At 34.9% G+C, this 27,657-nt stretch overlaps 1 protein-coding gene across 12 annotated transcripts in view; it reads right to left on the reverse strand.

Annotated features, from left to right (window-relative positions):
- Positions 1 to 330: 330 nt before the first annotated feature.
- Positions 331 to 27,657, reverse strand: part of TAFA2 (TAFA chemokine like family member 2) — a 179,704-nt gene continuing 152,377 nt past the window's right edge. For 5 of the 12 annotated variants that reach the window (XR_003573100.1, XR_003573098.1, XR_003573099.1 and 2 more), the window contains 5 exons: positions 23,772 to 23,924; positions 22,688 to 22,812; positions 10,504 to 11,408; positions 9,088 to 9,332; positions 331 to 2,447 (listed from right to left, as the gene is read on the reverse strand). Coding sequence is in view for 1 of the 12 variants with exons in the window: in XM_027900432.1 (XP_027756233.1) it covers positions 2,436 to 2,447; positions 22,688 to 22,812; positions 23,772 to 23,924 (290 nt within the window). In the remaining 11 variants the exon portion in view is untranslated. The other 7 variants (XR_003573096.1, XR_003573101.1, XR_003573097.1 and 4 more) reach the window with 7 other exon arrangements.

Raw genomic sequence — 27,657 nt, forward strand, 5'->3', positions numbered from 1 at the left:
ACACACTTGCAATATGAATGCCCGTAGCTGATCTAGTCACCTACACTCAGTTTTCAAAGGCAGGACTAAACCAGCACTGTTGATAGCTGAACTGTGGTTCCCAGCTTGCTTCCCTTTCAAAAGGACCTTTTAATATAATAGGAGATATTCCCAGCTCTACTAAAGAAATATAACACTTTAGATTCTTATTCATGAAAAGAATATTTTTTTCCATGGATAAACAGATCTCCAAAGGGCCCATCCATATAGGGAACTCTATTTTATATTACAATTTTATTCACTTACTATGAATAGTCATGACATTAACTACGGCAGATAATCTATTCAATATATTTGAAAATCCATTTATTTTTATTTATTGATATGCATTTGTTACACTTGTATATAATACAGTACTTTCAGCGTTGGTTTAAGAACAAGGAAACAAAGAAAACATATATTTAGAAGCATGATATAGATTTTTGGCCAAAGAGAGGCCATATTCAAAGTCTACAAAACAGCACATTTATATTTTGCACTGTCCCAGACAATCTCTTAAAGATGCTACCTTCTGTCCAGAACTTGTTAGCACAAATCCATACAATACTAACCCATTCTAAAATACTGATATACCTAGCTGCTGCTACAGTTTATTCTAATTAAATTTTAATCAGAAAATAAGATTTTTTCCTGCTAACAATTTTTTATTACTTCTCAGCAGAATGATAGAATATACTTCTCAATTTTATTCCCAACAGTCATTTATTTTATTTAAGCTCTCCTGTGCAGTAATACAGCAGAGGTAATGAAATGGTTTTGGAACAGCAGGGGCTACTGTGACAGGCGGAGCACTCCAGGGTTTTCATGTATCATGGAACCTAATATATAACTAAACTAGCCATGTCAATGGCTTATAATGATAAAATATTTTCCCGCTTCTGTTTTGTGTTGTTGTTCGATTGTTTGTTTGTTTTTGCAAGTCTGGTAACCACACATAAGCTTACCCCTATGTATTTTTTACTACCACTGTGTGTGTGGCTTTCATTTTAATTCACCAAAGCATAAAGTCAAAATTCCCTTACCCTCTCTGGTCAGCTTGTTTATGCAGAGTTCCTAAAAGGAACTGCCAAGTTTCTGTTATATCAACAGTACAGATGGTACAATATATATTAAATGGAGTATAAAATTATACATTCTGTAATAACTTAGGAAAAAGCTCAGAGATGCTTAAGGCCTTTAAATATTGAGGATTTTTTTCATGTAACAGCACATTACAAAGTTCAAAAATTGCTACAAAAAAAAAAAAAAAAAGTAAAGAAATTTTGGAAAAGATCAGATCTGAATTGGATGACTGTAAGCAAGCAAAATACTCATGAAGTGTAAATCTGGGAGGGTACTAAGACCTTTTTTCATTTATAGCAAACAGACTGAACAGACATCTACATAAGCAACCATCAGTACTTAGGTTCAAGCAAGAGATTTTATTTTTTAATAAAAAGCCAAAATTTCTGAATGATTACCATCCAATTTCATAATTGTAAAACTCATTTACATCCCTGCCTACCTTTACAAAAAAGAGATGAAATACTGTCATTGACTGATTACCATGAACTTAAATGAATTAAAGGTTAGGAAAGTAAAGTACATATCAGGAACACCCATCTCCTTCAAATTAAATGCAAATGTTTATCTTTTAGGTATAAAATGCTTTATAATGGAGGTGGTAATTGAGTTTTGACCACTACTTTTTTTAACTGTTAAGCTGCAGTTGTTGGTTAGCCTTAGGGAAACATGTCAACCTGACTATGCAATCTAATATGACTGGTATATTCAGATAACTATTACTTGTCAACAATAATTATTAACAATGGATATATAATTCCATTCCTATAACAAAAGCAACTTCAAGATGTTGAAATATGTACCTTTCAGAGCTGCAAGATTAGAACACAAATAAAAATGTCTAAAACTGCCATGCCAGAGGACCATTTCTGCAATAGAAATTTAATTAAAGCAGTGTGCAGTCCCACCAGCAATCTGAAAATGGACCAGGGATCATTTTAGAGGGAAGAATCCAATACATTTTGGAGGTTGACTTCATAAAGATGAAAAGCCACTGGTCTGCAACGGAGAACCCAACAGTTTGCTGCTTTTCTGCACCTTTAAAGTATCAGCGTGTGATTACAGCTGCAAATTCCTTAGCAAGTACAATTTTACAAGTGTACACAGTTCAATCAGATGAAATCTTTGTGACACGGAAGTTCAAAAAGACTTTCCAGTAGTTTTGATCTCAAGGCTGCTGATGATTACAAACCAGGTTCTCATTGAAACAATTGATTCTGAAGGATACACCCCAGTAGTATAAAATTTCACTTCAAGGATTGCCTGGAGGAATGACATTCCCACGTGTTGTATTTAATGTTATCAGCCTTGAGACTGACTTGATTTGTCTTTAGCTATCGGGTTACCTGTAAAGAAAAAGGAAATCAGAAAATCAAAACTGGACATAGTGAATCTACTTCTGAAGTACTGGAAATTGAGACTGAAATGAGAGATCTCTGTCCAGCAAAGAGTTTTCAATTGTTTTTGAAATAGGTGAATAATCCCACATGGTATTAGATGGCATTGCTCCCCAAACTAAATTGTGTGTTTAAGTGTTTTGTCAGAATTGGATCTGACAAAGAGAAATCAAAATGTGACCATGCCTAAAAATACAATAAAAGAATTTGAAGTTCACAAATTACCAACCCACAAATGTTTGTTTTCTGTTATTCTCTTTTTTATTGTTCATAAAAGCATAATAGTAACTATTATGCTTTTAAAAATGTTAGCCATTGCATATAACAGTGGCTGATACTGGAGATGCATTCTCCCATTCTTTGCATTCTTCTTTACAGCACAATCATAGAATCATTTAGGTTCTAAAAGGCAATGTCCTGTTAAAGGCTCAATGCACCTCAGCAAATAATAATTACTTAGTGGAGAAACAGGACAAAAATCAGTCATACATTAACAAGAGAGATAGAGATCCTGTTATTCACAAGGTACAAAATTACCAAGGATTTAATTTATAGTGGTTTCACCCAGCCTAACATGAAACAAGAGTGAAACAGAAGGACCACAGAGAAAGAGTGGGAGACAAAGCATTTCACAGTAATTGGATTTTTCCTCTGTCTGATTTGGATTTTAAGCATTAAAAGAAAAAAAACGTGTCATATCAAACAAATGTAACTTTGAGGAATATTTCTGCTGTGTCAGTGGATAAAATTAATCACCATGTAACATTTTAATATCAAATTGTGTCAGGTGTCAACTTCCCAGCTCTTGAAGAGCAACTCATTGGAATGGTCACAACAACACTTTATGACATTGAGGGGCATGCGCTTCTCATTTTGATCACAGAGAGAAGGGTCATGATCCTTAATGATGAAACATTCCTTTGCCCTCAGCAAAACTGTTTGCATACAGCTCTTGTCAGCTCTACAGAGCATAAATTTAGAACAGAATACTAAAAAGACTGTTCGAGTAGTTCATTGCTTCAGTTTGCTTTCTCCATCAAGTTGTTTCTAGGAATTGCACTTAAGGCAATAATAAAATTGTGCTTTGTGATTTTTATGATACATTCATTACACTGCTCTTATTTTGCTTTATTCTTGTTGTAGGAAACAGCCCCATGTGTCCCCTTTTACAGTGGAAGATTCGATAAAAAATAATAAAGAATTAATTTAAAAGTCAGGCAAAATATTTCAGTGCCCTGCAACAAAGCTCAAAAGGCTGATGAAGCATCTTATTGTTATTTATGTTTTGCTTTATTGTAACAAACTGGAATTTTACTTATGGAACCAGGTGCCAATGAGCTACATAATGTAAAATACACATCTTCTGATCTTATCCACAGGTGGATTTTATTAGCTTCACTTGCCATACATGTACATCTCTATGTCTATCTATATGTGTATCTATCTATCTATCTACCTATCTATCTATGTATCAAGTAAAGAGCCACTAAGGCAAATAAGGGACAGGAGCTTCTTTGTATGAGGAAAGGCTGAGAACACTGCCACTGTTCAACCTGGAGAAGAGGAGGCTCAGGGCTCAAATACAAGAAGGAAGGGTGCTAAGAAATTGGAACCACACCATTTTCAAGTGGTGCCTGATGATGCCACACCGTTTTCAAGTGGTGCACTTCTGCCTGATGGCAGAAGTAGCAATCAGAACAAACCAAAACACAGGAGGTTCACTCTCAGGAAAAACTTTTTTACTGTGAGCATGATTGAGCCCTAGCACAGGTTGCCCAGGGAGGTTCTCCATCCTTGAAGATATTCAAAAGCTGTCTGGTCCTGGGCAACTGGCTTGAGGTGGCTCTGCTTGAGCAAGGGGGTTGGATTTCCAGAGTTCCCTTCCAAACTCATCTATCCTGTGATGTATTATTCCTATTACATCCAGCTCTGCCAATGCTTTGGCTAAGGTGATAAACTGCAGCTAGCAAAAAGAGTATTTTTACACATACATGACTGCTCAGATACACAGCTGCTTGGAAGTGCAAATGTGTTCTCTTCAGTCACAAAGAAACTCAGTAAAATCATAATCTCCAGGCCTATTTGCTCCCCCATCTAGCTCTACAACTCTGTGGTGAAAATATTGCTACAAAAGCAACATACACTGTCACATAGATTAAATAGGTGATATAAAGAAGAAAAAAATCAGTCAGCCATTCAAATCTCTGCATTATAATAAGTGACTAATCATATACCNTTTTTTTTTTTTTTTTTTTTTTTTTTTTTTTTTTTTTTAGTTCTGTTAACCACCAGGTCACACAACACTACTCTGAGTAACACATATAGTGGTCCACATTTGCCTCTAAGTGAGATGATAATACTTGTTATGTGTAAGCACAGATTACACATTAACATTAATGGAAATTATATATCCATACACCATACACATTTGGGAGTGAATAAACCTCTTGGTTGATAAGGGCAGTTTCATAAAGAAGTAATAAAATTTTAGCTAATACTTAGTGATGGTATTCCCAGAAATGCTTAATTTTGGATATAGTAAAAGCTATTTGGTTTAAGTGTCTGGGAAGTAAGGTAGTAAGGTATTGTGCCAAAGGCCTTTGTAGAAAAGGAGGACTAACAACAGTATGTGTCTTATCTTTAAAATTCTAAGAAAACAGTAACACCCTGAATAGAAGCAAATCAAGTCTAATCAAGTTTTCAGTTAATAATTATTATATATGGAGAATTAACAATACAAATAAAAAAAGTAAATGAAACCTTTAGCATCCTAGGTGCTGATCTGAATTAATTTGTTCATTTTTGGAACATAATTACTCCCTTTATACTAATAAAATTTTTCACATAGTTGTTATATAATAAATACACTGCATAAGACTCTCTTCACTTTCCTATCCTAAATGTGTAATTAGGGTATAATTACTCTGCAGTTGCAGACTTTTTAATTTAAATTAGTGAGTGGCTGCTGTAAATTGGCTGTAACTGTATGTGAACTCATTTTTTTATTATAACACAACAGTATATATGCATATAAATGCAGCTGAAGCTTTCCAAATTCTCCTGCTCACAAAATGTTCAGAACAAACTCAGTCTTCGGGTAGAACATTTTTTCCAGGGTAACCCAGAATGGAGAGGAGATGAAAAGACCTCAAGGCATCACCTTAGAAAAGCTACCAACTCAAGAAATTTTTTTGGACAGCTTCCATTCCAATGTTATTCACAATGGGTGAAAAATGTCCTCACTTGTGAAAGCTGCACAGTGGATGAATACATCAGACAACACTGTCTATTTCATAAAAATAGCTTCCCAATAAAAATCCAGACAGGTACTTTTACTCAACACTTCCTTCTCCTGTAGAAGACTACAGAATGTAAAGAATGACTGAATGTATATTCCCTGAATAGTAAAAACACTTTTCCCTACTTTCATGCACCAAAGCATCAAAGTTAAAGAACCACCATTAGTTATAGTTCAAATCTTCTGTTTCTTCAAAGAAGAAACTAACTAATAATTTGCTAACTACAGAACTAACTATACATGCAAATGAGGCACATAATTAATTTTTACTTAATAGCGTTAGGAGAAAATAGATACCAATATATGGTATATTGAAATTAAGTGTGTGACATAACATTTCATAACAAAATTTTGTGCATTACAACTTTTTGACTGGGAGCTCTTTGAATTTTTTCTATACTTATTGTAAACCATACATAAAATCTATATTGAAAACTGGCTCTTGAGTTTGCAAAGTCAAGCACTTGAAAGTTAGCAAAATGCCTTTTTATGTGTGCCCTTGCAACTGCAATTCTATCTCTTTTTCATCATGCACAGTAAAGAGAATTTAGTGGGTAAGAGGAGTTGGAGGGAAGTCTATAATAATGTCGTCAGGACTATGTATCAATGAAAATGCAGGAAGGGGCAAATTTTTAAGCCAATATTTCATCACTCCATAGATGGGAAGAATGATAGACCCTCTGTTCAAGATTTTGTCCAAAGAAATAGAAAGAACTTAGTATTTGGAGGTTTTCTTTTTAATTAGGACTGTTCCATCAACCATATAGGATTGTGCGTGGTCACAGCCTGTATCATCTGAGCATACTAAAGCTATCTTTTTCTCCTTTTTTTCTTTCTTGAGACACATAAAACAGAGAAGGGAAATTATTCTTTGTAAAAGCTATTAATAGCACATTCTGAGCTAAGTGGAATTTCATGAGACAAAGAAAAGCCATCTTGGCATCCCTAGCATTCTTCTCTAAAATATTAAAGACCTATGGAAACAAAAATGGCATGGAGATTTCAATCAAAATTAAAAAGGTGCTCACAAATTTATTTAATGAACAACATGAGATAAGCTAAGTACAGGGAATGCCACAAGAATTCCTTAAATTGCTTAAGGAAAGAGGCCTAAGGAATGGCTTAAGAAATGCCTAGCTGTGGATTGTCCTCCAAGTCATAGAGATAAGACAGGGATCCCATACCAAAACAATCTTATTTGTATGCAATACCTTTCCATCCATTTTGTGTCCTTATTGCTGTATTCTTTCTTATAACGTATGTAAAAGACCACAAAAAATTAATAAATTGACCAAAGAAGTGATTCTTTAGCAAAGGTAATGAAGTTGAGAAGCCTATATCAGTCATATTTTTTCATAACATCAATAACTTTGTTTTGGTAGTGAAAACTTAATACAAATATTACAATGCAGAAACAGAAGAGCCCATATAACCAGAAACAAACATCTGCCAATGCATTTTTCCCCTTATGCCCTCTGAGAATGAGGCTGAGGTTGGAAATGAATCTTTTAAACAGATGGAAGAACACTATTTCCTGGAATTTCAAAATTCATACAGTGTTTTTGCCATGTACTATCATTCACATGTGGCTTGTGAAAACAAATGACAGAGTGCATTGCCACTTGTTCATTTACATTCAATGAAACCACATCTTGGAAAATGCTTCTGTTCTAACACTACTATCTTGCACCAGTGATACTTGAAAATACTTTACAAATGTTAACAAAGACAGGTTCACAACTTTCTGACAGCTGGAGAATCGTGTAATTTATTTTCGAATGAGTTAGGGAAACTGGACGAAAAGGTGTTACGGGCCTTTCTGCAATAGGGCTCCTGTATGCATGTGCACTCAACAGTAGGTAGGTGTAGATTTGGGTGTTTATGCTAGGTAACTAAGCTTCTGGAGGGATGAGGAACTATTTCAAAAGTCTGAGAAATATTAAGGTGACTCAAGCCCATTTCAAAGGACCTGCAGTAGGGAAGCATAAATTAGGAAACAGGCCCATGTTTCAGTCTTACAGATGGCTATTTGACTTGGGCTTGGGACAAAAGGCAAAATTTAAGTGTTTTGTGAGCAGTCTGGAAAACAGATATTTAATGATAACTATATGGATTCAATTACCTTTAGTGAAGGTTACATATTGGAAGGCAATTTTTCAAATCATGAAATGTTAAATTCCTGCTTATGAAACTTTGGCCCTACCTAAAATTTTATGTCAAGACTCAAGAGCTTTAAATTGTTCCCTTAGCTTTACTTTAAGCACTGCAGTATGTAAAGTATTAGTCTAAACATGCTCCCAAGTCTGTAATGGAGCAAACTAGAATTCCAGATTCTCAGGCCTGTCCTTCAGCAAACAAGATTAGCTCATTTTATTAATGAACATCACCGAGTAAACTTCAATGATTCAAAAGTTTCAAATGTCTTTGATAATCAGAGACTCCAAAACTTTTTAATTCTTTCATACTTTTACTGCATTGTGTTTAATCAGAACTGTATTCATGATAATTCTTGTGCTTAGGACATTTCATTATAAAGACAGAAACATTTTGAAAACTCATTTCATACAACGTCATTTGAAATATAACTTTGTATTCCTTGTTTTCTCATTGCTCTTAATGATGTCACAAGGAGATTTTTAGTGGTAAAGTGAAGATCTAGACAATCAGTCTTAAAAATTGTAATTGAAACTAAAAGGCTTTGGAAACCTTTCACATGTAAATTGTACTTTCTCCTTGTTTTAAATAATCTGAAAGGTAGGACTAGAAAAATAGGTAAAGGAAAAATACTTTAGAGCATGGCACATGTTCCTGTAAATGACAAAGTTCTTAATCTTTAGCATAGTTTTAAGACTAAACAGACAAAATCTAGCATATTTTAGCAATACAGTGAAAATAGCCCTTTCTTCACTTTTTCTGAAATTAAGTAATTCAGTATGGGATGCTGAGCTTTCAACTACAAAGGCAACACCAGACTGAATGTATCAAGACGGACTTCCTCTCTAAGTGCTGTTCTCCAGAGCATCTGTTGTTTTCCCATGAGAGTGACTAACTTGAGTGACTGGGTCAACCTTTGAAAGTACTGAGGGAAGAAAGATATTTTAAGGCTCCCAGAAGCATCTGACACACTGAGGCTGCTCAGGAGCACAGCACAGAGTCTCTCCAACCACCTTCCTGAAGCTCTGCCTGAATAAGCCACAATTCCTTGGTGTCTGCAGCACACTGCACAACTACAGTGAGGAGTAAGGTACAACAATTCCTGTTAATACTGTGTAAACCTGTATTTGTACACACCTGCTGCTCTGTGAGTAATAAACGAGGGCTGGAACACATTTTCTGGAGTGGTTTGACTCTTTATTCCTCAACGAACGTTCTGGCCCTTCCTTAGAATCCGACCAAGACTAGGATTCATCACAACTAGTGCTCCAACATGGAGCCAAGTATTTTTTGTGTGGAAAAAACAAATATTGTCATCAGGCACAGCAGAAACCTCCTTTCTCTACTTCTCCATTCGGACTTGAGCAGTTTTACACGTTTGCCTAAGAAACAAACACATGTCAACTAGTACACTCTTATGACATTAGTTACAGAAAACAAAACTGGGATAAATAGAAATTTTTTTAAATTAAAAGGAAAAGTTCAAAATAACAGGAAAAACGTTTCAAAATCAGAGCAAATTCTTTTACAAAAAGTGCATAGTCTTAAAAATACCCAAACGTATTTAAATTCAAACTCTTATTTGTCATCAAAAAGCAATAGAAACTGATACATTAGACTCATGTTGGAAAGTATATCAGCAATATTTAAGTATGACAAAACAGTAACTGAAAAGTTCTTTGAGAATAAGTCAATGAATAGACCTGTGATACAGAAGAGTCATGAACTCAGAATACAATTCCTTTAAAGTGAAAGATATGAGTGCGTTCTTATAATAAATGTTTAAAGTAAAAGCGAACAGAACCAAAACAAACGGGGGAAAAAAAACAAACAAAAAAAAACCCCAAAAGTTTAGTCTGAACTGAGGAGAATTTTACTACAGACATTTCTACAGTTAGAAGTTTACAGGAAACACCATAAAATAACAGATGACACATTTCAAAAGACAGTATTCAATTCAGACAGATACTTCCTTATCTAGATAGTTGAGGTAGATTTTTGACCTGCTGATAATGATTGCTTCTGAAAAGGGTTACACAGAATCTCAAAAGATCACCAAAATTTCTTTAAGTTTCTCCTTTTTTTTTTTTTTTCCTTTAGGATTTTTAAGTTAAATATCATGCTGCAGGATCAATAGAAATATACTTTACAATATTAAACTCATAACTTTAATAACTTCTTGCTTAAATAAAATTACTACACATTTAAATGCTAGGAAACAAATTAATACAGTTCTGTATTCATATTTCCTTGAACTGGATAGTTTACAAAATAAAATTGATTGGTACAGCTCACTGGGACAATTGTAATAGTGAATAGCTGATGAAGACATATGAGTTATGTCAAGGCTAAATCCAATTCATTAGTCTTTCCAATGTGCTTCATTATTATTGTCTTCCAAAAGGTTATGCCACTACAATGCACATACCTTAACTTTCTCAATGTTTTTGTAACTCAGAAGAGAAACTCGGTTTATGGTAGAATTGTTTCAATTTAACAAAATATTTCTTTGCAGAAAAAATTTTTATATTAAAAGAAGACTTAAACATAAACCTTATTTTACTTTCTGTAACAGATAATAACTGTAGCAATTCAGACAAGGATATATCCTCTTGAGGTTTTTGCAGTGATCGCAACTCCATAGAGGGACTGCAGCATGGCGGCATAAAAGACTGTAAGACAATTAATTAAATAAATGAAATTTACTTCTATACTACTTATTCTACCTCATTATCCCAAGTGGGAGATAAAACAACCTCCTTCCTTTCTCCATATGAGGAAACTGAAGCATAATAAAGGGTCATGCTCCTCTTTCAACAGTAAGAAAGTAAAAGGAGATGGAGGGATTGGAAAAGAGTCCATCCGGTTTTGGCTTTATCTGACTGCACTTACCTACAAAAAAACCTAGACTTGTTTTTGTTTGGAAAGGAAAATCTATAACAAACTGTGCTTATATTCTAAATATGATAAAGCAAAACAAATTAAAAAGAAATACAAAACTAGTCGTTTTAAAAGTAGATTGAGGTTTAAAATTGCCTTCCAAGTACAAAGGATTTTCATCTTTTAATGTATTTCCCCATAAATTGGGTAAGATTGAACTTCACATTATCCCCACTAAAAAACTCAGGCAGTCTAAATTAATCATGTCTAAAATCTTTTACTTCCTCAAATGTTTATGCTGTGGGTATTTTTTCCTAGGATCTTGAGTGGAGCTATGTGGAGAAGATCAAAATAGAAATGTAAATTATTTCCTTACCTGTAATTTTATCTTCTATATAAGGGTACCTGCTGCTCTGTTAGTGCAGTATTGATGTGTTTTCTGCCTTTGTCCCAAGCTTCAGAGATTCCTCTGGTGATTTTTCCCCACTTGCTTACCAGTTTCCGTTGCTGGCATTTTGAGGTAGTGGATTCACATTTGGCTCCACGAATACTGCCACAGCTGAGGGAATATAAGACAACTAAAAAACAAGTTAGAAAACAGCAGAGCAATATCCAGGCAGGAAAAAAAAAAATATAAAAACAATGAATCAGTCATCAGCTTGAAACCTTTGATCATTTTCCTTTCTTTTTTCATCCATTTAGAATCTCCATATGAAGAAAAGATTTTTCTGTGCTTGGAGAAATTTTAGTCAAAGTAATGGGAGCTGACAGAGTATTGGGTACCATTAAGAGAATATAAAATTATTTTAAGGAAATCTAATTTTAACTTTCTCCAGTATGAGTACCCATCATGCCATCACTCCAATACAGATAAGAAAGAGAAGAAAGGTGGCAGATTTGGACGACTTCAGAAAAATCACTGTCATCTTTTCTCAAGTCTTAATAGAACTGTGAAAAAGGAAGACCCAAGAGATTTTTCCTTAGAGACTGTAATAGATAAACAATGAGAAGGATTTCTCATTGCCGAGGAAAATACACATAAAGTATGTTTCACTAAGAAGTAGTCAAGATTATGGTTGCTTCTCAACTAACAGTTATAGTGATCTTCATCAAAGGCAAAAAGAACAACCACTACAGTCACTTTAATAAGTAAATGTTTTCCTGCTTGAGCATTATGGAGATGTCCAGGTGAAAGTTAGAAGGCCTTACAACTCCTCTGTACTGGGGATCATCTGGACACTGTTTTTGAACTCCATAGTACACAGAGAAGAAGTATCCTATCAAAGGAGAAAATGAATTCTAAAAGTTTAAATAAGAATCTGATGTGGTATTCAATTTAGCTTGTCTTTCCTAAAGAACCTGCCCAGTTTCTTCATACCTGCATCTTCTCATTATCTTCTAATATGTGACACAAGACAAGTATGAATGAACTGAAGTAGCTAACTGCAATTAGATGCTGGCATTCTAAAATCTCAAGTAATGAAGGAAAGAACAAAAGGCTCTGAAGAGGTCATTGCCTTCAAATATCAGGAATGTTCAGTACCAATTATGTGCTTTAAGGTCAAGGGAAAGAAAAACAATTCTGGTAATTTCTTGAATAACCTCCAAGAAGAAATTGGCTTCCCAAGTAATAAGCTTCAAATTTGCCAAGGTGCATTCTAGAACAAGGTCTCCTGTTGCTTTTTTTGTACTTTAAGTATAATGAAAAATAATTATTAGCAAGTGGAATTGGAATGATGTTTTGAAGATGAGAAATTTGCATTTTCCAAGGTCGCTCTGAAAAGATGACAAGGAGGCAGGATAGAGGAATCTCCAGATTCTAGAAGAGGAACTAATCCAATTTTGCAGTGTATTTGACTGAATTAGAGATGGCAGGAGCAGAGATAAAGTCGTTTGGTCTTCCTTTGGCAGGAACATGTTCCTAAGTCACAAAGATGGAATTCAGGATGAAGAAACAAGTTCTTCTGGCTGCCATCAGTAATATAGCTTCTGGTGTTCTTGAACCTGAAGAGACAAACTGTTTTGGACCTCTTAAAATATACAATGCCATTAAAATTCTCAGATCTTCTATTATTACTGAGTTTGTAGATACATGTTGGCTAGACATAATCCGCTGTTTCCTTGAGTTCATATCATTCCTCATATACTGGAGACACACTTCTGTTCAGTCTTGCCAATATAATTCTACATGTTGCATCAAAAGAATAAGCCATGATAAAATGGATATTTTGTAGCTTTATCCAGAATCTACACTTCAGAGCTCTATGACATTTATCACTGCAGATATGGAAGGGATTGAATGAGAGTCAGAACTGTAAGATCTGAGAAGGAATCATTGGTGTATACTAACAAAGCAGTAGAAGAAAACTCAGAGTCCATTTTATAGAACACAGAAAGTCCTTTGAAGTCTGTTCTCCACAGCAATAGTATCTTTCCTGAAATTTGACCTGGTGTTCACTGAGGTGGAAGGAGTAGTAAACTCCAAGCCATGAAAAAAAAAAAAAAAAATTTACCGATTTTTATCATATATAAATTAATTCTATGTTGGTCATCTTTATTTATTTAGTTATAGACATCATTCTTCCACTTATTGCTGCCTGAAATTTTTCTTAATTTTGGTGAGTTTTCAGATAGAACAGGACTATCTTCATTATTCTTATTTAGAAATATGTAAGATTTACAATCATGCTCATTTTGCTCTGCAAGGGAATAATATTTAAATAATCTGATTTCAGCTTGTTTGAGAGTTGTTCACTCCTCCCACTGTGTATGCTCAGAGTGACTCTCCACTTCATACTGATTATTACCCATTTCCTTCCCTGTTAGAAGGCAGAAAAGCAGAGCTGTGACAGGGCAGGGGTTTTGATATTTTCTATAATCAGTCCTGAGTTAGGAAATACCTCAAGGAAACTATGCTATTTTGGAGAACTGAAGGTATTACATTTTGAACAATTGGGGGCCACTTTTGCACTCCCTCATTTCAGTTTACAACTAAGCAGCGATGCAGAGTTTCTGAAGCCTATGCCAAATACCCAGGGAAAAAGGCAAGAGTTCTGCCTCCAGCTATTTAGGTAGCAGATAACGTGAGGGTTCAGAACACCTTTTTCCCTCTAAGGTGAAATGTATCATTTCTGACTTGCAGAAATGATACAAAGAAGCCCCTACAGACTACAAAGGCGGGTGAGACAAGGAAGAAGTGCTAGTTTTAGAGCATGCCAGCATGACTTACACGATGCTGGCATAGGAATATCATCTTTCTGTATGGTAATTCCTGAGGTAGTAAAAACTGACAATTTTCCGAGAAAATTTAAAAGGACTACTAGATATTCAAAGAGCCCTTCTTGCACAGCTGTGAACGTCAAAGAGACTGACAGAATGAAGCTGCAAATGAGCAGAAACATCTTTGATTTTGGTGTCAGGATGCTGGAAAAGTAGAACTTCACAGAAAAGTGCAGAAAACCAGTCATTAACAAACAACCTCAAGAACTCATTTTTATTTTCCGTCAGAGGCACAAAATCATTCTTCAGACATGAAGTCAGTGTTTCAAACATACCAGCAAAGGACAAGGGGGAAAAAAAGAATAAGAAAAATACATCACAAGTTGAATCTTTTGGGACAAAGGCAGAAAACCTCCTGGCTGGATTGATGAATTGTACAACTCACACATGGAAGTAATATTTGCAAAAATTAATGATTATTAATTAAACACATGCAATTGAAATCTATTTGCATTTTTCTTTGAAAATCGCAGAAATATTTTCCCATGATTTCAGAGTAATTCTGTCAATGTTAAGGTTCTGTAGATTATAAAATGATGCTTTACAATGGATCCTAGCTGCAATCTTACCTTAGGGCAAACTATTCCATGATAAAAATGTATAAACTAGAGCATATATTACTAAAACTGTGAATATGATGATGAGATTGCAAAAGATTTCATTTCTCATGATTTTTCAGTGTGTCTACTCAAAAAAAAATTTGCATTACCCCTCCTGAGTAGTTAGAGATGAGACTGTGTATTCACAGGTAGATTAGCAAGGCAATGTATTGTCAGGCTCCCTCTTTTCAGAAGAACTGTACCTATGAATATTGCCTTTAACCCATTCTCTCTTTTGATGTTCCTCACTTTTTATTCTTAATTTCAGTATTCATAGGACTCAAAGTCAGAACAGAACTAAATAAAATCTGAGACTAAAAAAATCTTGGGAGTTGAATGTTTGAATTATCCTCATCCACCCAACAAGTTTTACTGACCTTTCGGTTTCTGACTTTGCTTATAACATTTCACATCACAACATTTGTTCCTATAATTCTTTATGCCATAACTAGTCCTTTGTGGGCATTTTAGAGTATATTTTCTTTTAAGGACAGGACCATGACTTGTCTAGATTTCTGTGAGTGAAAAAATGAACATCATCAAGCTGTAGGCCTAGACTCCTGTCAAATATAGACTTGCAACTTTTCATAGGATAAAACTAGGCATACCAACATTAAAGAAGCAAATATGGTATATAAAGGCTATTTTTAGGAAAATCAGTGAATTGCATAACCCTGAATACTGATGACTTCTCATAACATGTGTTGGTTGGCATGCTAACTATTTTCATCAAAAGATTAGTGTTTAGGTTCCCTAAAAAAATATGAAGCTTCAAAATGAAAGAACTGTGATGCTAGATCAAAACAATAATTAATGACTAATACAAAATCTAGCTTGACCCTAGAAAATGTTCTCATTTTTCCACTACTAGCTCATTAGCCCCCTAAAACTTGTATGTATTCTTAGAAAAGGTGTACATACAACTTACTGCTGTTTTAATGACAGATTAGATACAGTGGGTCTCTGAGTTAGCAATGAGAAACACCCTGCAACAGCTGCAAATTTCTCCTAGTGACAGATTAGCTAAAGGCATGGAAAGAGATACCATACCATGGAAAGAGATACATAAAGAGGCTGTCACAAATGCAATCACTCTTTTCCACGGGTAATATTTTGCTACAGTCTGTACACTCATATTGTAATCACATAATTTTCAGGAACCACAAGGTATTGCTGGTCACTATATATATGTGCATTATTCCTATAAATATTCACCTGAAATTAGGCAGGAGGTGAGGAGTCTATAGACAGAGGCTCTGAAGCAAGACAGGGAAACAGAGTAGTTTTACAATGTGGTGGTTTCTTCACTGATACATACATCCCCTTAAATAATATTAGGGAAAGCACTGCCTGTACCTAACACATGTCAGATCATCGATTCATCCTATACGTATTTCACATTTCACAGCAGTCAAAATAAAAGGCAAATTGTTTCATGGATATAAATTAGTAGCAGTTTTACATTGTAAAACATGCCATGTAAAAATATGTTGCCTTATTAGCACTAACTGACCACAGCTACCATACATCCAACCCACCAGAAACACCCTGGAATAACTTATACATGACATTTATATGAAGAATCTCTTTTTTTTCCAAATACATATCATTACAACTGCTGTTTCTGAAAAGCCTGGAGGAGGAAGAAGAATAGACATGAGGGAAGAAGCTACCACAATGGTGATATTTCTTTTCATCTTTGGCAGGAAAAAAATTAGTACTTATTCAATTTTCTTCCCCTCTGATGCTTTTTAAAGACCCTATGAATCTGTTCCTCATCTAGAGAAGTACAGATCAACAACTAACATCACTGCATTGCCAGCATTAGGTCAGGCTCAGCTGCAAGAAAAATGCCAGCTTCTTCTCATATCTAGGTACATACTTTAGCTCTCTTGTATTATGTTGTCTTTCTCAAGCTGCAGTTATGACAGTACTGGTGGTAGCTGAGTTACCATTTAATTCTGCCTTTTGATACTGGAAATCTGAAAATCCCAATGAAAAGCATTACTATGTAAAAGTACCTCACAGAGGTCCTTTTCTTCCTTATGCTGAAAGGGTTATGAACAGCATATTTGGTAAATTGAAACATAAATAAAATTACTTCCTCTCCTTTCACCAGCTGTAATTAATTTAGAAACAACCCAGCATCTGCAAGTGAGAAAAAGGAGATAGGGTAAAAATGTAAGCAGTATTTATAGATAGCAATGAAATTACATTGATTGAAAGCAGTGGGATGAACATACTGAATACAATTTGGCTTCATGTGCAGCCAGTTGGTGCGTTTGGATGGTACACTTTCTCTTCTTCCAAGGATGTTATTCAATTTTGACTTTCTTTTAAACTCTGGAAGCCATAATGTAAAATTAAATAAGTTAGAATATTACAAATAATTGACTTCAGGCTCTCTCCAATATTGTTTTTGAATGTAGATGAACACTCTCAGTATGGATTTCTCACCATGCTGGCAATATTTCTGTTCGTTTCACGCCAGTAGTCTATCTCCGGTATTGATTTGGAAAGGAGATTTGGATTTGGCATGGGGATGAATATATTCAGTACGGATTTATTTTTGGCCCATAATATTTCTCTTTTATTTCTCTCTGTCTTTGTAATATCCATTTTATTTTAGTGCAGTACTCTATTTCTAATATTGGATTAGCATATAGTTACATAGTAATATATTAGATATTGATTTCTTTCTGTTCTACAGTGTGCTTTTCTCCACATTAAAAATATTAACCAGTTATCAGAGTGACAGTCATGGTTCCTTCAGCCCATCTTAAAAATGTGGGTGCTCAGCTAGTTCAGTAGCTAGATGCTCATTTCCAAAGGCTGGTCCTTTGTGACCTGGTTGAAAATACTTCTTTCATTTGTCTCCAGGAAAACACTGCTTGGTTTCACTATCCAGAGATTTTCAGAGGTTAATAGTCAATACCTGCTATGTATCTGAATATTTTTTTGTTGTTAATTTATAATATTAGTGTTAGCGTTTGGATTATACCAACAAGTCAATGCTAAAAGAACATGCAATGTTGCCAACTTTTACTGAATATTGTATACTGGACATGTTGCTCATCATAGTATGATTCACCAGTTTAGCTCACAGCTGTGTATCTTCAGAATATGAAGATCTTTGAAAATTTGAAATATTTATTGCATTTAATAGTAGTCAAAGTCCAAAGCTTCCCAAACTGACAAAGAATGACAAGATTTTTATGATCATCTTCCTAATGAGGACCATCAAAGAGAGTAAATTCTTTAAGCCAGCTGCTTCCTATTCAGCATTAAGTATCTAAATGTTATGGGCTAATCTAGTCATCGTAGCTTTCCTCTAACCTCCAGAAGGTAATTCATTTGACTTATCTTAGAACAAAATGAATTGTTTTCTGGAATTGAACAATGCTCAATACTAAAAAGGCAGTCTAGACCCTGGGCTAGTTTTCTCACTCTAGAGTCCTAACCCAAGCAAAGTCCAGTAAATTCTATTCCATATATTTTAACCAGAACTTAGTGCTTAGTGTTAAAACTGTGCCTCGTTCCACAGATAATTCTACCAAATCAAGCTAAAAGCTTGAGGACAAGGTACTATTTATTACTGCACAGTGGTTCAAAGCTGCCACAGGGAAGGTTTAGACTGAACATGAAGAAGCTTCTCTTTAATGAAAGGATTGTCAAACAATAGAACAGGATTTCTAGAGAGGTGGTCAATACCCTAAGCTTGTCAGTTGTTTAAGAGGCATTTGGGCAACGCCCCTATCGATGTGTTTTAATTTTCTTAGCCCTGAATTGGTCAGGTAGTTGGATAAGATGGTCGCTGTAGGTTCCATTCAACTGAAATAGTCTATTCTACACTATACTTTTTCTCATGAAAAATACAAATGTGTATTTCTCTACATCTTCATAAAATATCTGCCCAGAGACACTTTCCCACTGCCAGGAGCAAGCACATACTTCTTTAGTCATTTTACCTTGTGCTTGTGATCTAGTTTCTGCAAGAAAGACACACAGATTTATGGGCTGCCCAGGACCATGACATGGTCCAAGATAGTCCCAGGGTAGATGCCTGGAGAACTGAGACCACAGGAGGCATTGCAATGTTCACTTTCATGCAGTTTACATGCAGCTTCTAGTGCTCTTCTGTAAAGTCTATTATAAAAATAATGGGCAATGTACTGTTCTTAAAAATACAAGTAAACCCTGGCATCTGGATTAACCCTTGGAAAACCCTTATCCACAGAGACACCTCTGGTGTGGAATACGCCCCAGAACTAAGAGAAATATTAAATTCTTTCTCCTCAGCACTTACCTGACTGCAAAATATCCTGTCTTTGTAAAGGGCTCCTTTGTTTAACACAAACTCATAGCATTTTTTAAATGTCATTGTCACTTTTACACATCAGACTGCTGTATTTTGTAGTTTTCAACTGATGGGAAAATTTCTTTGTTTTAAGCAGAAATTTTACTATATTGCAAGAAAAGAAAGGAAACAACCAGGAGAGCTTTTTGAATTAAAATAATTACATTAGAAAGACACTGTAAGAAGAATGTAAAAAAAAAAAAAAAATTGGATTTTCCCCTTTCTTGAAACACTTTTCTCATCATTTAAAGAGGGAAATGTGACAAAAAATTTGTGTTTATTTACCAAAAATTAGGGCTAACCATATAAAAAAAATTCAATTTTTTCCTCTAACAACAGTTTCTCAATCCAGTCTGGAGGAGAATGCCTAAATGTGCCTGGTGAAATCTCAGCTATGCTAGTAATTATTTCGTAACTCTTCTAATGTGCTTCTGAGTATTCTGTTTTGTTATGGTATAATGCTCAGCAACACAAACATACATTTTTTAACATGAACTCAAAAAAATTTCTGATTTAGTTAAGTTGTTATTGGTTTTTTTCCCTTCCCTTTCTGCAGGCTACATAGACCAATGTAGTCAACTCTAAACCAGCACAAGTTAACTCTGTACCCAGCTTATTCATAAACTTTCTCCCTGTATTTGGTTCTTTCCTATGGTTAACTCTTAAAATCAGCCTTTTCCCACTAATATGCAAACAAATTAGGAAAATACCTATTTTTGCATTCTGAAGAAAATTTACAAATGAGTTTTCTTAACATCTGAATTTGGGTATTTCTAATTCATTTTTCATTGTATGACCTTATTAGATCCCTATAGCTGAACAAAATGTAAAACCTCAAGTTGACCACATTTTTAAAAATCACTTTGTTTTCTCCGATTATTCATTTGGCCTTTTTGCCTAATACCGTAAGTATTAGGAAGTTGGTATCATCAGTTTTTAAAATAGTATGATTAAATATGCTAAGAAAGGTGGACAAGTAAAATAACTTTCTTCCTCCACTAGTTTTATCTCTAACATAAAATTTAACTATTAACAACTCAAGATGCGGAAATACAAGTAATGTTTTTGAAGTTGGTATACCATAAAAGAATAGCTAGTACTTCAGCAGTCAATTGGGTTAGGTTTTTCGCATATGAAGGAGGCTAGCTTAGAAAATGTTTGGAGGTGCATATAGACTTTTCTCTGGCCTTTCAGGAAAGTCTTCATAAGACTTTTCCATAATCCACTTAAATCACCCTAGCTGCTCAGTTCTCTTTGTTTCTTTACAATCACATATGGTTTATTTCATTTTGTGTCTTTATTATTGATGATTTCTTAATATTGACTGACTATAGAGTTATTTTTATTTTTCTCAAAAAAAGAAAAAAATTAGGAGAAAAAAAAAAAAAGGAGATTTTAAAACCACAGAACACTTTGGAATCTTTATATAGACTTCAGGGAGCAGAAAGAGGAGATACAAAAATATTGTAGTCACTACGTATTAGGGAAAGTTGCTTGCCTTTTGATAATAAGCTACTCTCTTAGCATAAAGAACTATTCACATTTCCATTAACAATGTATATTTTTCTACCTATCAGAAAGATGTCTGCTAAAATCATGCTCCCTGCATCTGGAAAGACAGAGACTTGACACCCTGGTTTCAGTGACTTAGACCAACTTCAAATCAGAAATTTGAGTTTATTTGCTGTTTGATCTACTGTCTCAAAACAGTCTGGCAGCTGCGTGGAAAATGAGGGAAGAAGGGGGACAACATACCATATCTGGACAAATCAAAAGACAGAACAAATAATTGGGTGTTTAAGGTGATATTTTAGTGGTGCTAGGTCTGTAAGCAGGTTATGGTAGCCATTACACTGAATCAGTGTTTATGATGGCAAATATAAAAAAGGACTGGCTTTTTCAAAGCATCGATTTTGAAGAGGTATGAAATGAATCCTGAGGATTGCCCCCACCATGGAGGACAACAAAATTCCAACTACTGCAAAGAACTAGACCTACAAGCCTGCAACAGAAGCATAACAGTTTGAGGACAACAGCCTTGGTCTTCTTTAGATTCCTAACAGTGGACAAAATTTCTCAACCTCAACAAATGCAGAAAACCCCATACTCTGACAAACTGTTGAGAAGAAATCTCATCAAGGCAATTCTAATTGACCTTTGCTCCTTTTGTAACCTCTTTTTTTCCTGCAGAAATGTAATTCAGACCCACATGTTTACTTACCTCTTGTTAAACACTCTCAATAAATATAAATGGCATGCATTCTGTAACACTAATAGTGGTTAGTGTTTGCACAAATTCCAAAACACATACAATTCTTTTTCTATTTCTATTACTATTATTAAATTCTATCTAGTTCCTTTTGGTTATATTATACATGCAGATACATTTTACATGTATATAATCAGTTTTGCATTGGCATGTACAAAGTAAGTGTGGGCAGCATTCCAGCAAGGTTATCTTCAGAAGAAACATATTTGAAAGTGGATTCAGAAATGGAATTGTATAACAAACATTTAGAAAGCATCCTTCCTTCAAAGAATGTCAAAATGTTTGAGAGACTTGTATATACAGAAACTGAGACATATGGAGTTCTTGTGGAACAGAAGGAATATAATTCAGTCAGTGCACACTACATATCACTATAGCTAATGTATACCAGAAATTTAGTGTTTATGAAAGGAAGATTTCAATGAAATGACACAAACACTCAAAAACTTGCGCACAGTAAACACCATGCTTGCAAATTATGGCCTGACACTACAAAGAATTACTAAACGCTTAAAAGAAAAAACAATCATGAGTGTGTGTGGTGGTATGTAGATGTGAAGGTGTTTATACTTAAACACATCCACATGTGCCTTCAAGAAGCAATTCAGTCGTTCCTATGTTGATGAAGACCCTACTGAGATACAATGCTGTAGATTTAGGAAGTTTGCGTGTTTACTGCTTATCTGAAAAATTTGGTTTTCTTCTATTTCTCTTAGCCACTAAAAAGCAGAGATGACAGCATGTATGCTTTGTTGTCAGGCATTATATATGATGAATGTTAGATGTATTTCTGTCAATGTAATTTTGAAGCAATAATATAAGCAGTGTCAAATGGAGAAAAAGAACTCACTGAAACTCTGTCAAAATTTTTTGGTAAATCCCAGTCATACAAGATGGAAAGAACCAAAAGATCATACTGTAATGACACATCAAATGCTTACCATACTCAGCAGTTTTTATGTAGAAACATGGTAATCCAATGTTATTGATAAAAATGCACTTGTTTGCTATCCTGTAAATAAAGAGCTTAGCAAGGTGTGCAGACTTTGAGCAAGTTTCAGAAAGAAATGCATATTAAATTACAATATATTTGATGATTACTTTTAGTTCAAGTAATCAACTCTACTATCCCCAGTGCTTACCTGAGAAGGTCTGGCACACTGCTTACTATGTTCAGGTAATTGAAAAGTATGCTGAGAGTAGTGTGCAGGACCAGGAAGTCCAATCCCAGTATGACTTTCTTCCCATGCTTCTTCAGTCTTCTCAACTCAGGTCTTCAATGGGCACCCAATTTTCTGTGCACTATTTTTTTTTATACTTGTTGGTAACATGTCAGGTTGGTATCATACCTACCCTAGTTGTTTTCACTTTATTCCCAGAGGAACAGCTCCACCCCTTACGATCTGGAAGAACTTTACATTCCTCCCCTTCAAGACATGGTTGCATGTGGCACCACCATTTCTGCTCCACGATTGAAGCTAAAAGAAAGGAAAACAAACATATTTGTGTGTTGTTGAAGTGGACACTTTATTATGTCATTATGTTGCAACATTTATTTTCCAGGAAAATATTAGAAATACGTTCACTGACAGCTAGTCTGTGATTTTTCAGCCACCTTCCAACCTTAATAAGAAATTTGCAAAAGGTGCTACGTACTTCAAAGTCAACCTCTTCATAACATTTCATTCCAACCTCATTTATTCTTGTTCAGCTAGATTTCAAAGTGATAAGTAGAATCTCTTCTTTTGCCTGGTCTACTATGCAGTCTAGCATAGTCTGATTAACTTTATTCCCCAATGATGACATATTTGCAGCTTCTCTGACAGCCAACAACATATCAACAGTAAAAAGATCATTAAAGGGTGAGTCCTGCTACTCTTTCAGAGAGAGCAATGTGAAAAATCAGCTAATATTTTCCCAAATAAAACATATGAACTTATACCACAATTGTTAAGTAAGACACTAATATTGCACTGTGAATAGGAATAACATTGTTGGTCTAAAAAGACTAAAAAATGGACAGAACTGTGTTCTGTTTCTTTGCTTTGTTTTTTTTTCCTGTATGATAAATATATAAATCAGATGTAAGACTGTATATGAAAATTATATGCTCATGTCAATTTTTCATAAATACTTTCAATTAAGTAAATTTTATACTACTTCAAGGGTCCTCTCTTAGTTAGATCAAATTTAGCCCCTCAAATGGTCTCTTTCACTGTCATCTAATAATTTTGTTTAGCATTTCCGCAGGGGAATAGCAAATAATTAATTCTTCTCATCTTCCTCCTGTTCACCTTGGAGATCACCTTCAAAATGCAGAAGCTGTCCTACTCTTATTTTAAATAGGTAACTGGAATGAAGTTGATCTCATTGATGATGTTAAACCAGCAAAAACTTCTAGGAACACAAAGAAAGGGAGCAATAGAAGTAGTCGCACCATCGACACAAGAAGGAGCTGCCCGGGTGGTACCTGCTACCTGCCCGGGGAAGCAGGAGCACTTCACCGTCTGTGATCTTTCTTCTATCTTGTTCTTATTGCAACATCTGTGAAGTGCCACCACTTCACAGGTCCCAGTTTTAACATGATGAGCTGTGAAAATAAGAAGATGAGCAATTTGATAACTTTGCAAGGTAGCATCATACTGTTTGGTTTGGATTTTTTAATAAGAAATGCAATAAATTTGGTTCTGTAAGGCAATCTGCCATACATGAAACAAGAATTACAATGATACTAGCAGTAGAACGTAAAGTTGATTTCTTTTGTAAAAGTGGTATCGCTATCTCAGGCAGAAAACACTAGCTAAAGATGAACAGTTGGACAAGGCTGCATATGGGACTGCTCCAGTGAATTGGGAAGCAGAAACACAAAACTAACCTAGAAACTATATTAATTTCTGGACTCCTCTAAACAGCTGTGTATCCCTACCAATACCTTTTTCTTTTTCCCTAAGGGAGAAACTTTGACATGACAGCATATCAGTGCTAAAATATCCATACATGCATATGTTTTCAGAATCTATGAATCCAGGCTTTATGTCCAGAACAGATACAGTCTTTGATATGGTATTCCAAAACCTTCCTACAAGTGCACAGGGAACAACTGGCAGTATACAGGGACAGTCCTAAAACAAAACCTAGAAATAATATCTGCTAAGGAATCACATTTTAAATCTTTCTACCTGGCACTGCAAAGTAAGTCTGGGAACATGGGGAACCAAATTTTCCAAACAAGGGAGTCAACATGAAAATTTTCTTTCTTTGATATATGTACCTATCACTCCCATTCAAGCTGCTCCAACTGATCACCAGAATCATGATACTGCAGTCCTATGAGAGGACCAATTTGGTGAGAGGAGAACTGCCAAACTACCCTTTCTGATTCAACAACCAGTTACCAAAGCAATTTTATCTGAACTTTCAGTGGTTACTGACACAGACACAGATATTTGTGGGGATAGTTAATTCCCATCCGAAGAAAGAGATAAAGAAATCTGAACTTTTAGCTGGTAATGACCTACAATGTCGTATGGGGAGGAATACAAACTATTTAAAGCAATATGTGTTTTAACAATACCTCTAAATCCTCTGTTTCTACTTCTGTTTAACTTTTTGCATGCTCTATGCAAAGCATATGTACTGAATGCTTCAGCTACTTTTTATATCCCTAGTGTCAAACAATAAGTGAGAGCTTCCACGAGGAGAAAATCCCACTAACAGCCTTTCAGGAGCCCAACATTGATCCCTGGATTCACTCAGTTGTTATTTCACAGTATCAGCTCCTAAAAGGCCTGAAAAAGGAAAACAAACTTGATGTAGGCTATGGACCCCAAGAATGTTCCTAGAGGCAAAAGCCACAGATAGCAATTAGACTCTGTGTCTTCGTCAACAAAACATAAACTGCTAAACATCTCATTCAGGGAATTATGCATTTTTCAGTATAACAAATTCCAATGAACTGTCTGTGGTCTTTGTTGTTGCTCAGTGCATTGTACTGTGTCAGGTTTGATTTTACTCCACCACATCATGCTGTGCTACATCTGAAAAGGTATAACACAGTGCAAACAATTAACCCATGATCTATCATATTTTGATATGCTAAAATGTTACATTTACATCAGAAATCTAGCAGGAAAGAAAATATTTTTATGCACAAAAACTGCTTTTCTTCACTTTCTAATTATAATTTTTAATTCAACAGAGGATAAAGAAAACATTCTGTCTGTCTGAAATTTTCAGTCTCTGATATTTTCATACCATTGATGATGAGCAAATATTTTTACAGCTACTAGCACAGGCTGCTGCAAAAATTACTTTTAATTATTTTCCAAACAATTCTACTGGTATGTATGCCAATAAAGCAATTTAAATAAATTACTTTTTTTCTCAGTAAAACCCTTAGAAGGTTTTTTACCTGTGAATATAGGAAAAATTATTCTAGGATATATTGGGAATATATAATATATAGCAGAACAAACACATGCTGCTTTTGTGGATTCACACTAGTTTTTATTTTGATAGGCAATTACACATCTTACACCCACTCATTCTAACACAAATTCACTACTTTGTATTTTATGAAAGGTACATAAAAAAACCCAGACACTGAATCTACAAAAAGGAAGTAAATTTAGTGGCAGGCTGAGAACTTCGTACCACTCAATTTTTCCTTATATTAGCTTTTGTTTGTATTCTTTGTATCACTGATCCTGCAATTTTGTCTCCTCACTCTCTTATTGTATAGCTTTACACTGCTCTACCAGGTCTACAGAAATGCCATAATATAACCTCTAAGAGAAAATGAAGTGTATGCCAATAGCCAACGGGAGTGGAAGCCAGTTGAAAGAGCTGTTGTAAAATTCTGTGAGAGAAATGTTAATACTGGAACAAAAGTTTTGAAAGCCTCCTTTGTAGTAATTAGGAGGAGAAAATCAGGCATTGCAATACTTCTACAGAAAAAGAGGGTAATTAAATGAAGCAGTCACTTGCATTCATGTACAATACAGAAAAGCATTTCAAAGGGTGAAAAGTTGTATGAAAAATGGAACAGAACAAAAATAACCATATACTATTGATAGTATTTGGGGAATCTTTAATAAAGCTACTTTGACATTTTCTGGGTATAAAACCAAAACATCCTAGATAAGTATACAAAGATACTTCAAACACTAAAGAATCTAGGCCAACCACTCTCAAGTTTCTATACCATCTAGAGCATGCAATGAATATTCCTTCAGAGGAAATGTAGGGATTTCATCTCCTTATGCTTATTAAATCATTGAGTTCCAGTGCAGTAAGTAGAGTATCTGTCATATTCATGTGAAATAAAAGCTTCTATACAGCAGATAAACTATTTCCCACAACTTAATACAAATTAACCTCATTAAGTCACTGAACCATTCCGCAAAAGGAAGAAAGTACTTTGGGAGATTCACATTTTGGTTTTGTTTCTTTTTCTCCTAGCACAGACTTCAAAGCATGCTGCTTGTTTTGCAGAAATTGTTTGAGGAACCAAATGCCATTTGTGGAATCCTAAAGGAAGTGGTTATTAAAAACCAGTGCAAACATTTCGTCCTGCATTCCCTGTTAATGCAAATTGTCCTTCCTGCAATCACTGTGAAGGACTGAAGAAAGAGACTCAGAGATCATTATGTGCAAAATTTTCCTAATGATTGTACATAACACATGTATAGATTACATTCCAGAGGATATAACACTGTATTATGAGAGTAGGACTAGGAAAAGAGGGACAATCATTTCTCACTGATTAATTATATATTCTGTAATTAACCTGCCACTTTTAAAGCTTTTTTTCATGTAGCAAAATCATCAATAGCTATCTCAGAAATCAGTATGATACTGGTATGCCAAAAACTCAAGTGGTCATTATCGTGTTTCTGGAAAAAGTAAATCTAAGTAATTATTATTCCTCACTTTATGTAAAACTGTCCTTGTTACTTCATGGTAATTTTAAATTTCTTTCCATCAGGTAAATAAAATTTCAATCATGTTTGCACAGCACTCTGGCCCTAAGTTATGGCACTCACCCCTGTATTTCTTTGGGAAGATTGCTCCAGGCAAGAAGGGAGGTTAGTATTCAGGATTATTATTTTGCAACTCACAAATATGAATATAAGGTATTTAGTGTAGTTGCAGTGTTATATACAAATCTAGCATTAAATCAAGAAAAGTCTTCTGAATACTATTGTTCATTAAGATCATCATTTCATAGGCTCAACACTTAATCCTTGATGTTCTATTCTGACACCCATCAGGCTCTTCAGAGGGACCTGGACAAGCTGGAGAGATGGGCTGACTCCAATGGA

This window comes from Empidonax traillii, unplaced genomic scaffold, assembly GCF_003031625.1.
Source record: "Empidonax traillii isolate 1590-97213 ecotype Southwest subspecies unplaced genomic scaffold, ASM303162v1 scaffold726:size354854, whole genome shotgun sequence".
In the NCBI taxonomy this organism is placed as follows: Eukaryota; Metazoa; Chordata; class Aves; order Passeriformes; family Tyrannidae; genus Empidonax; species Empidonax traillii.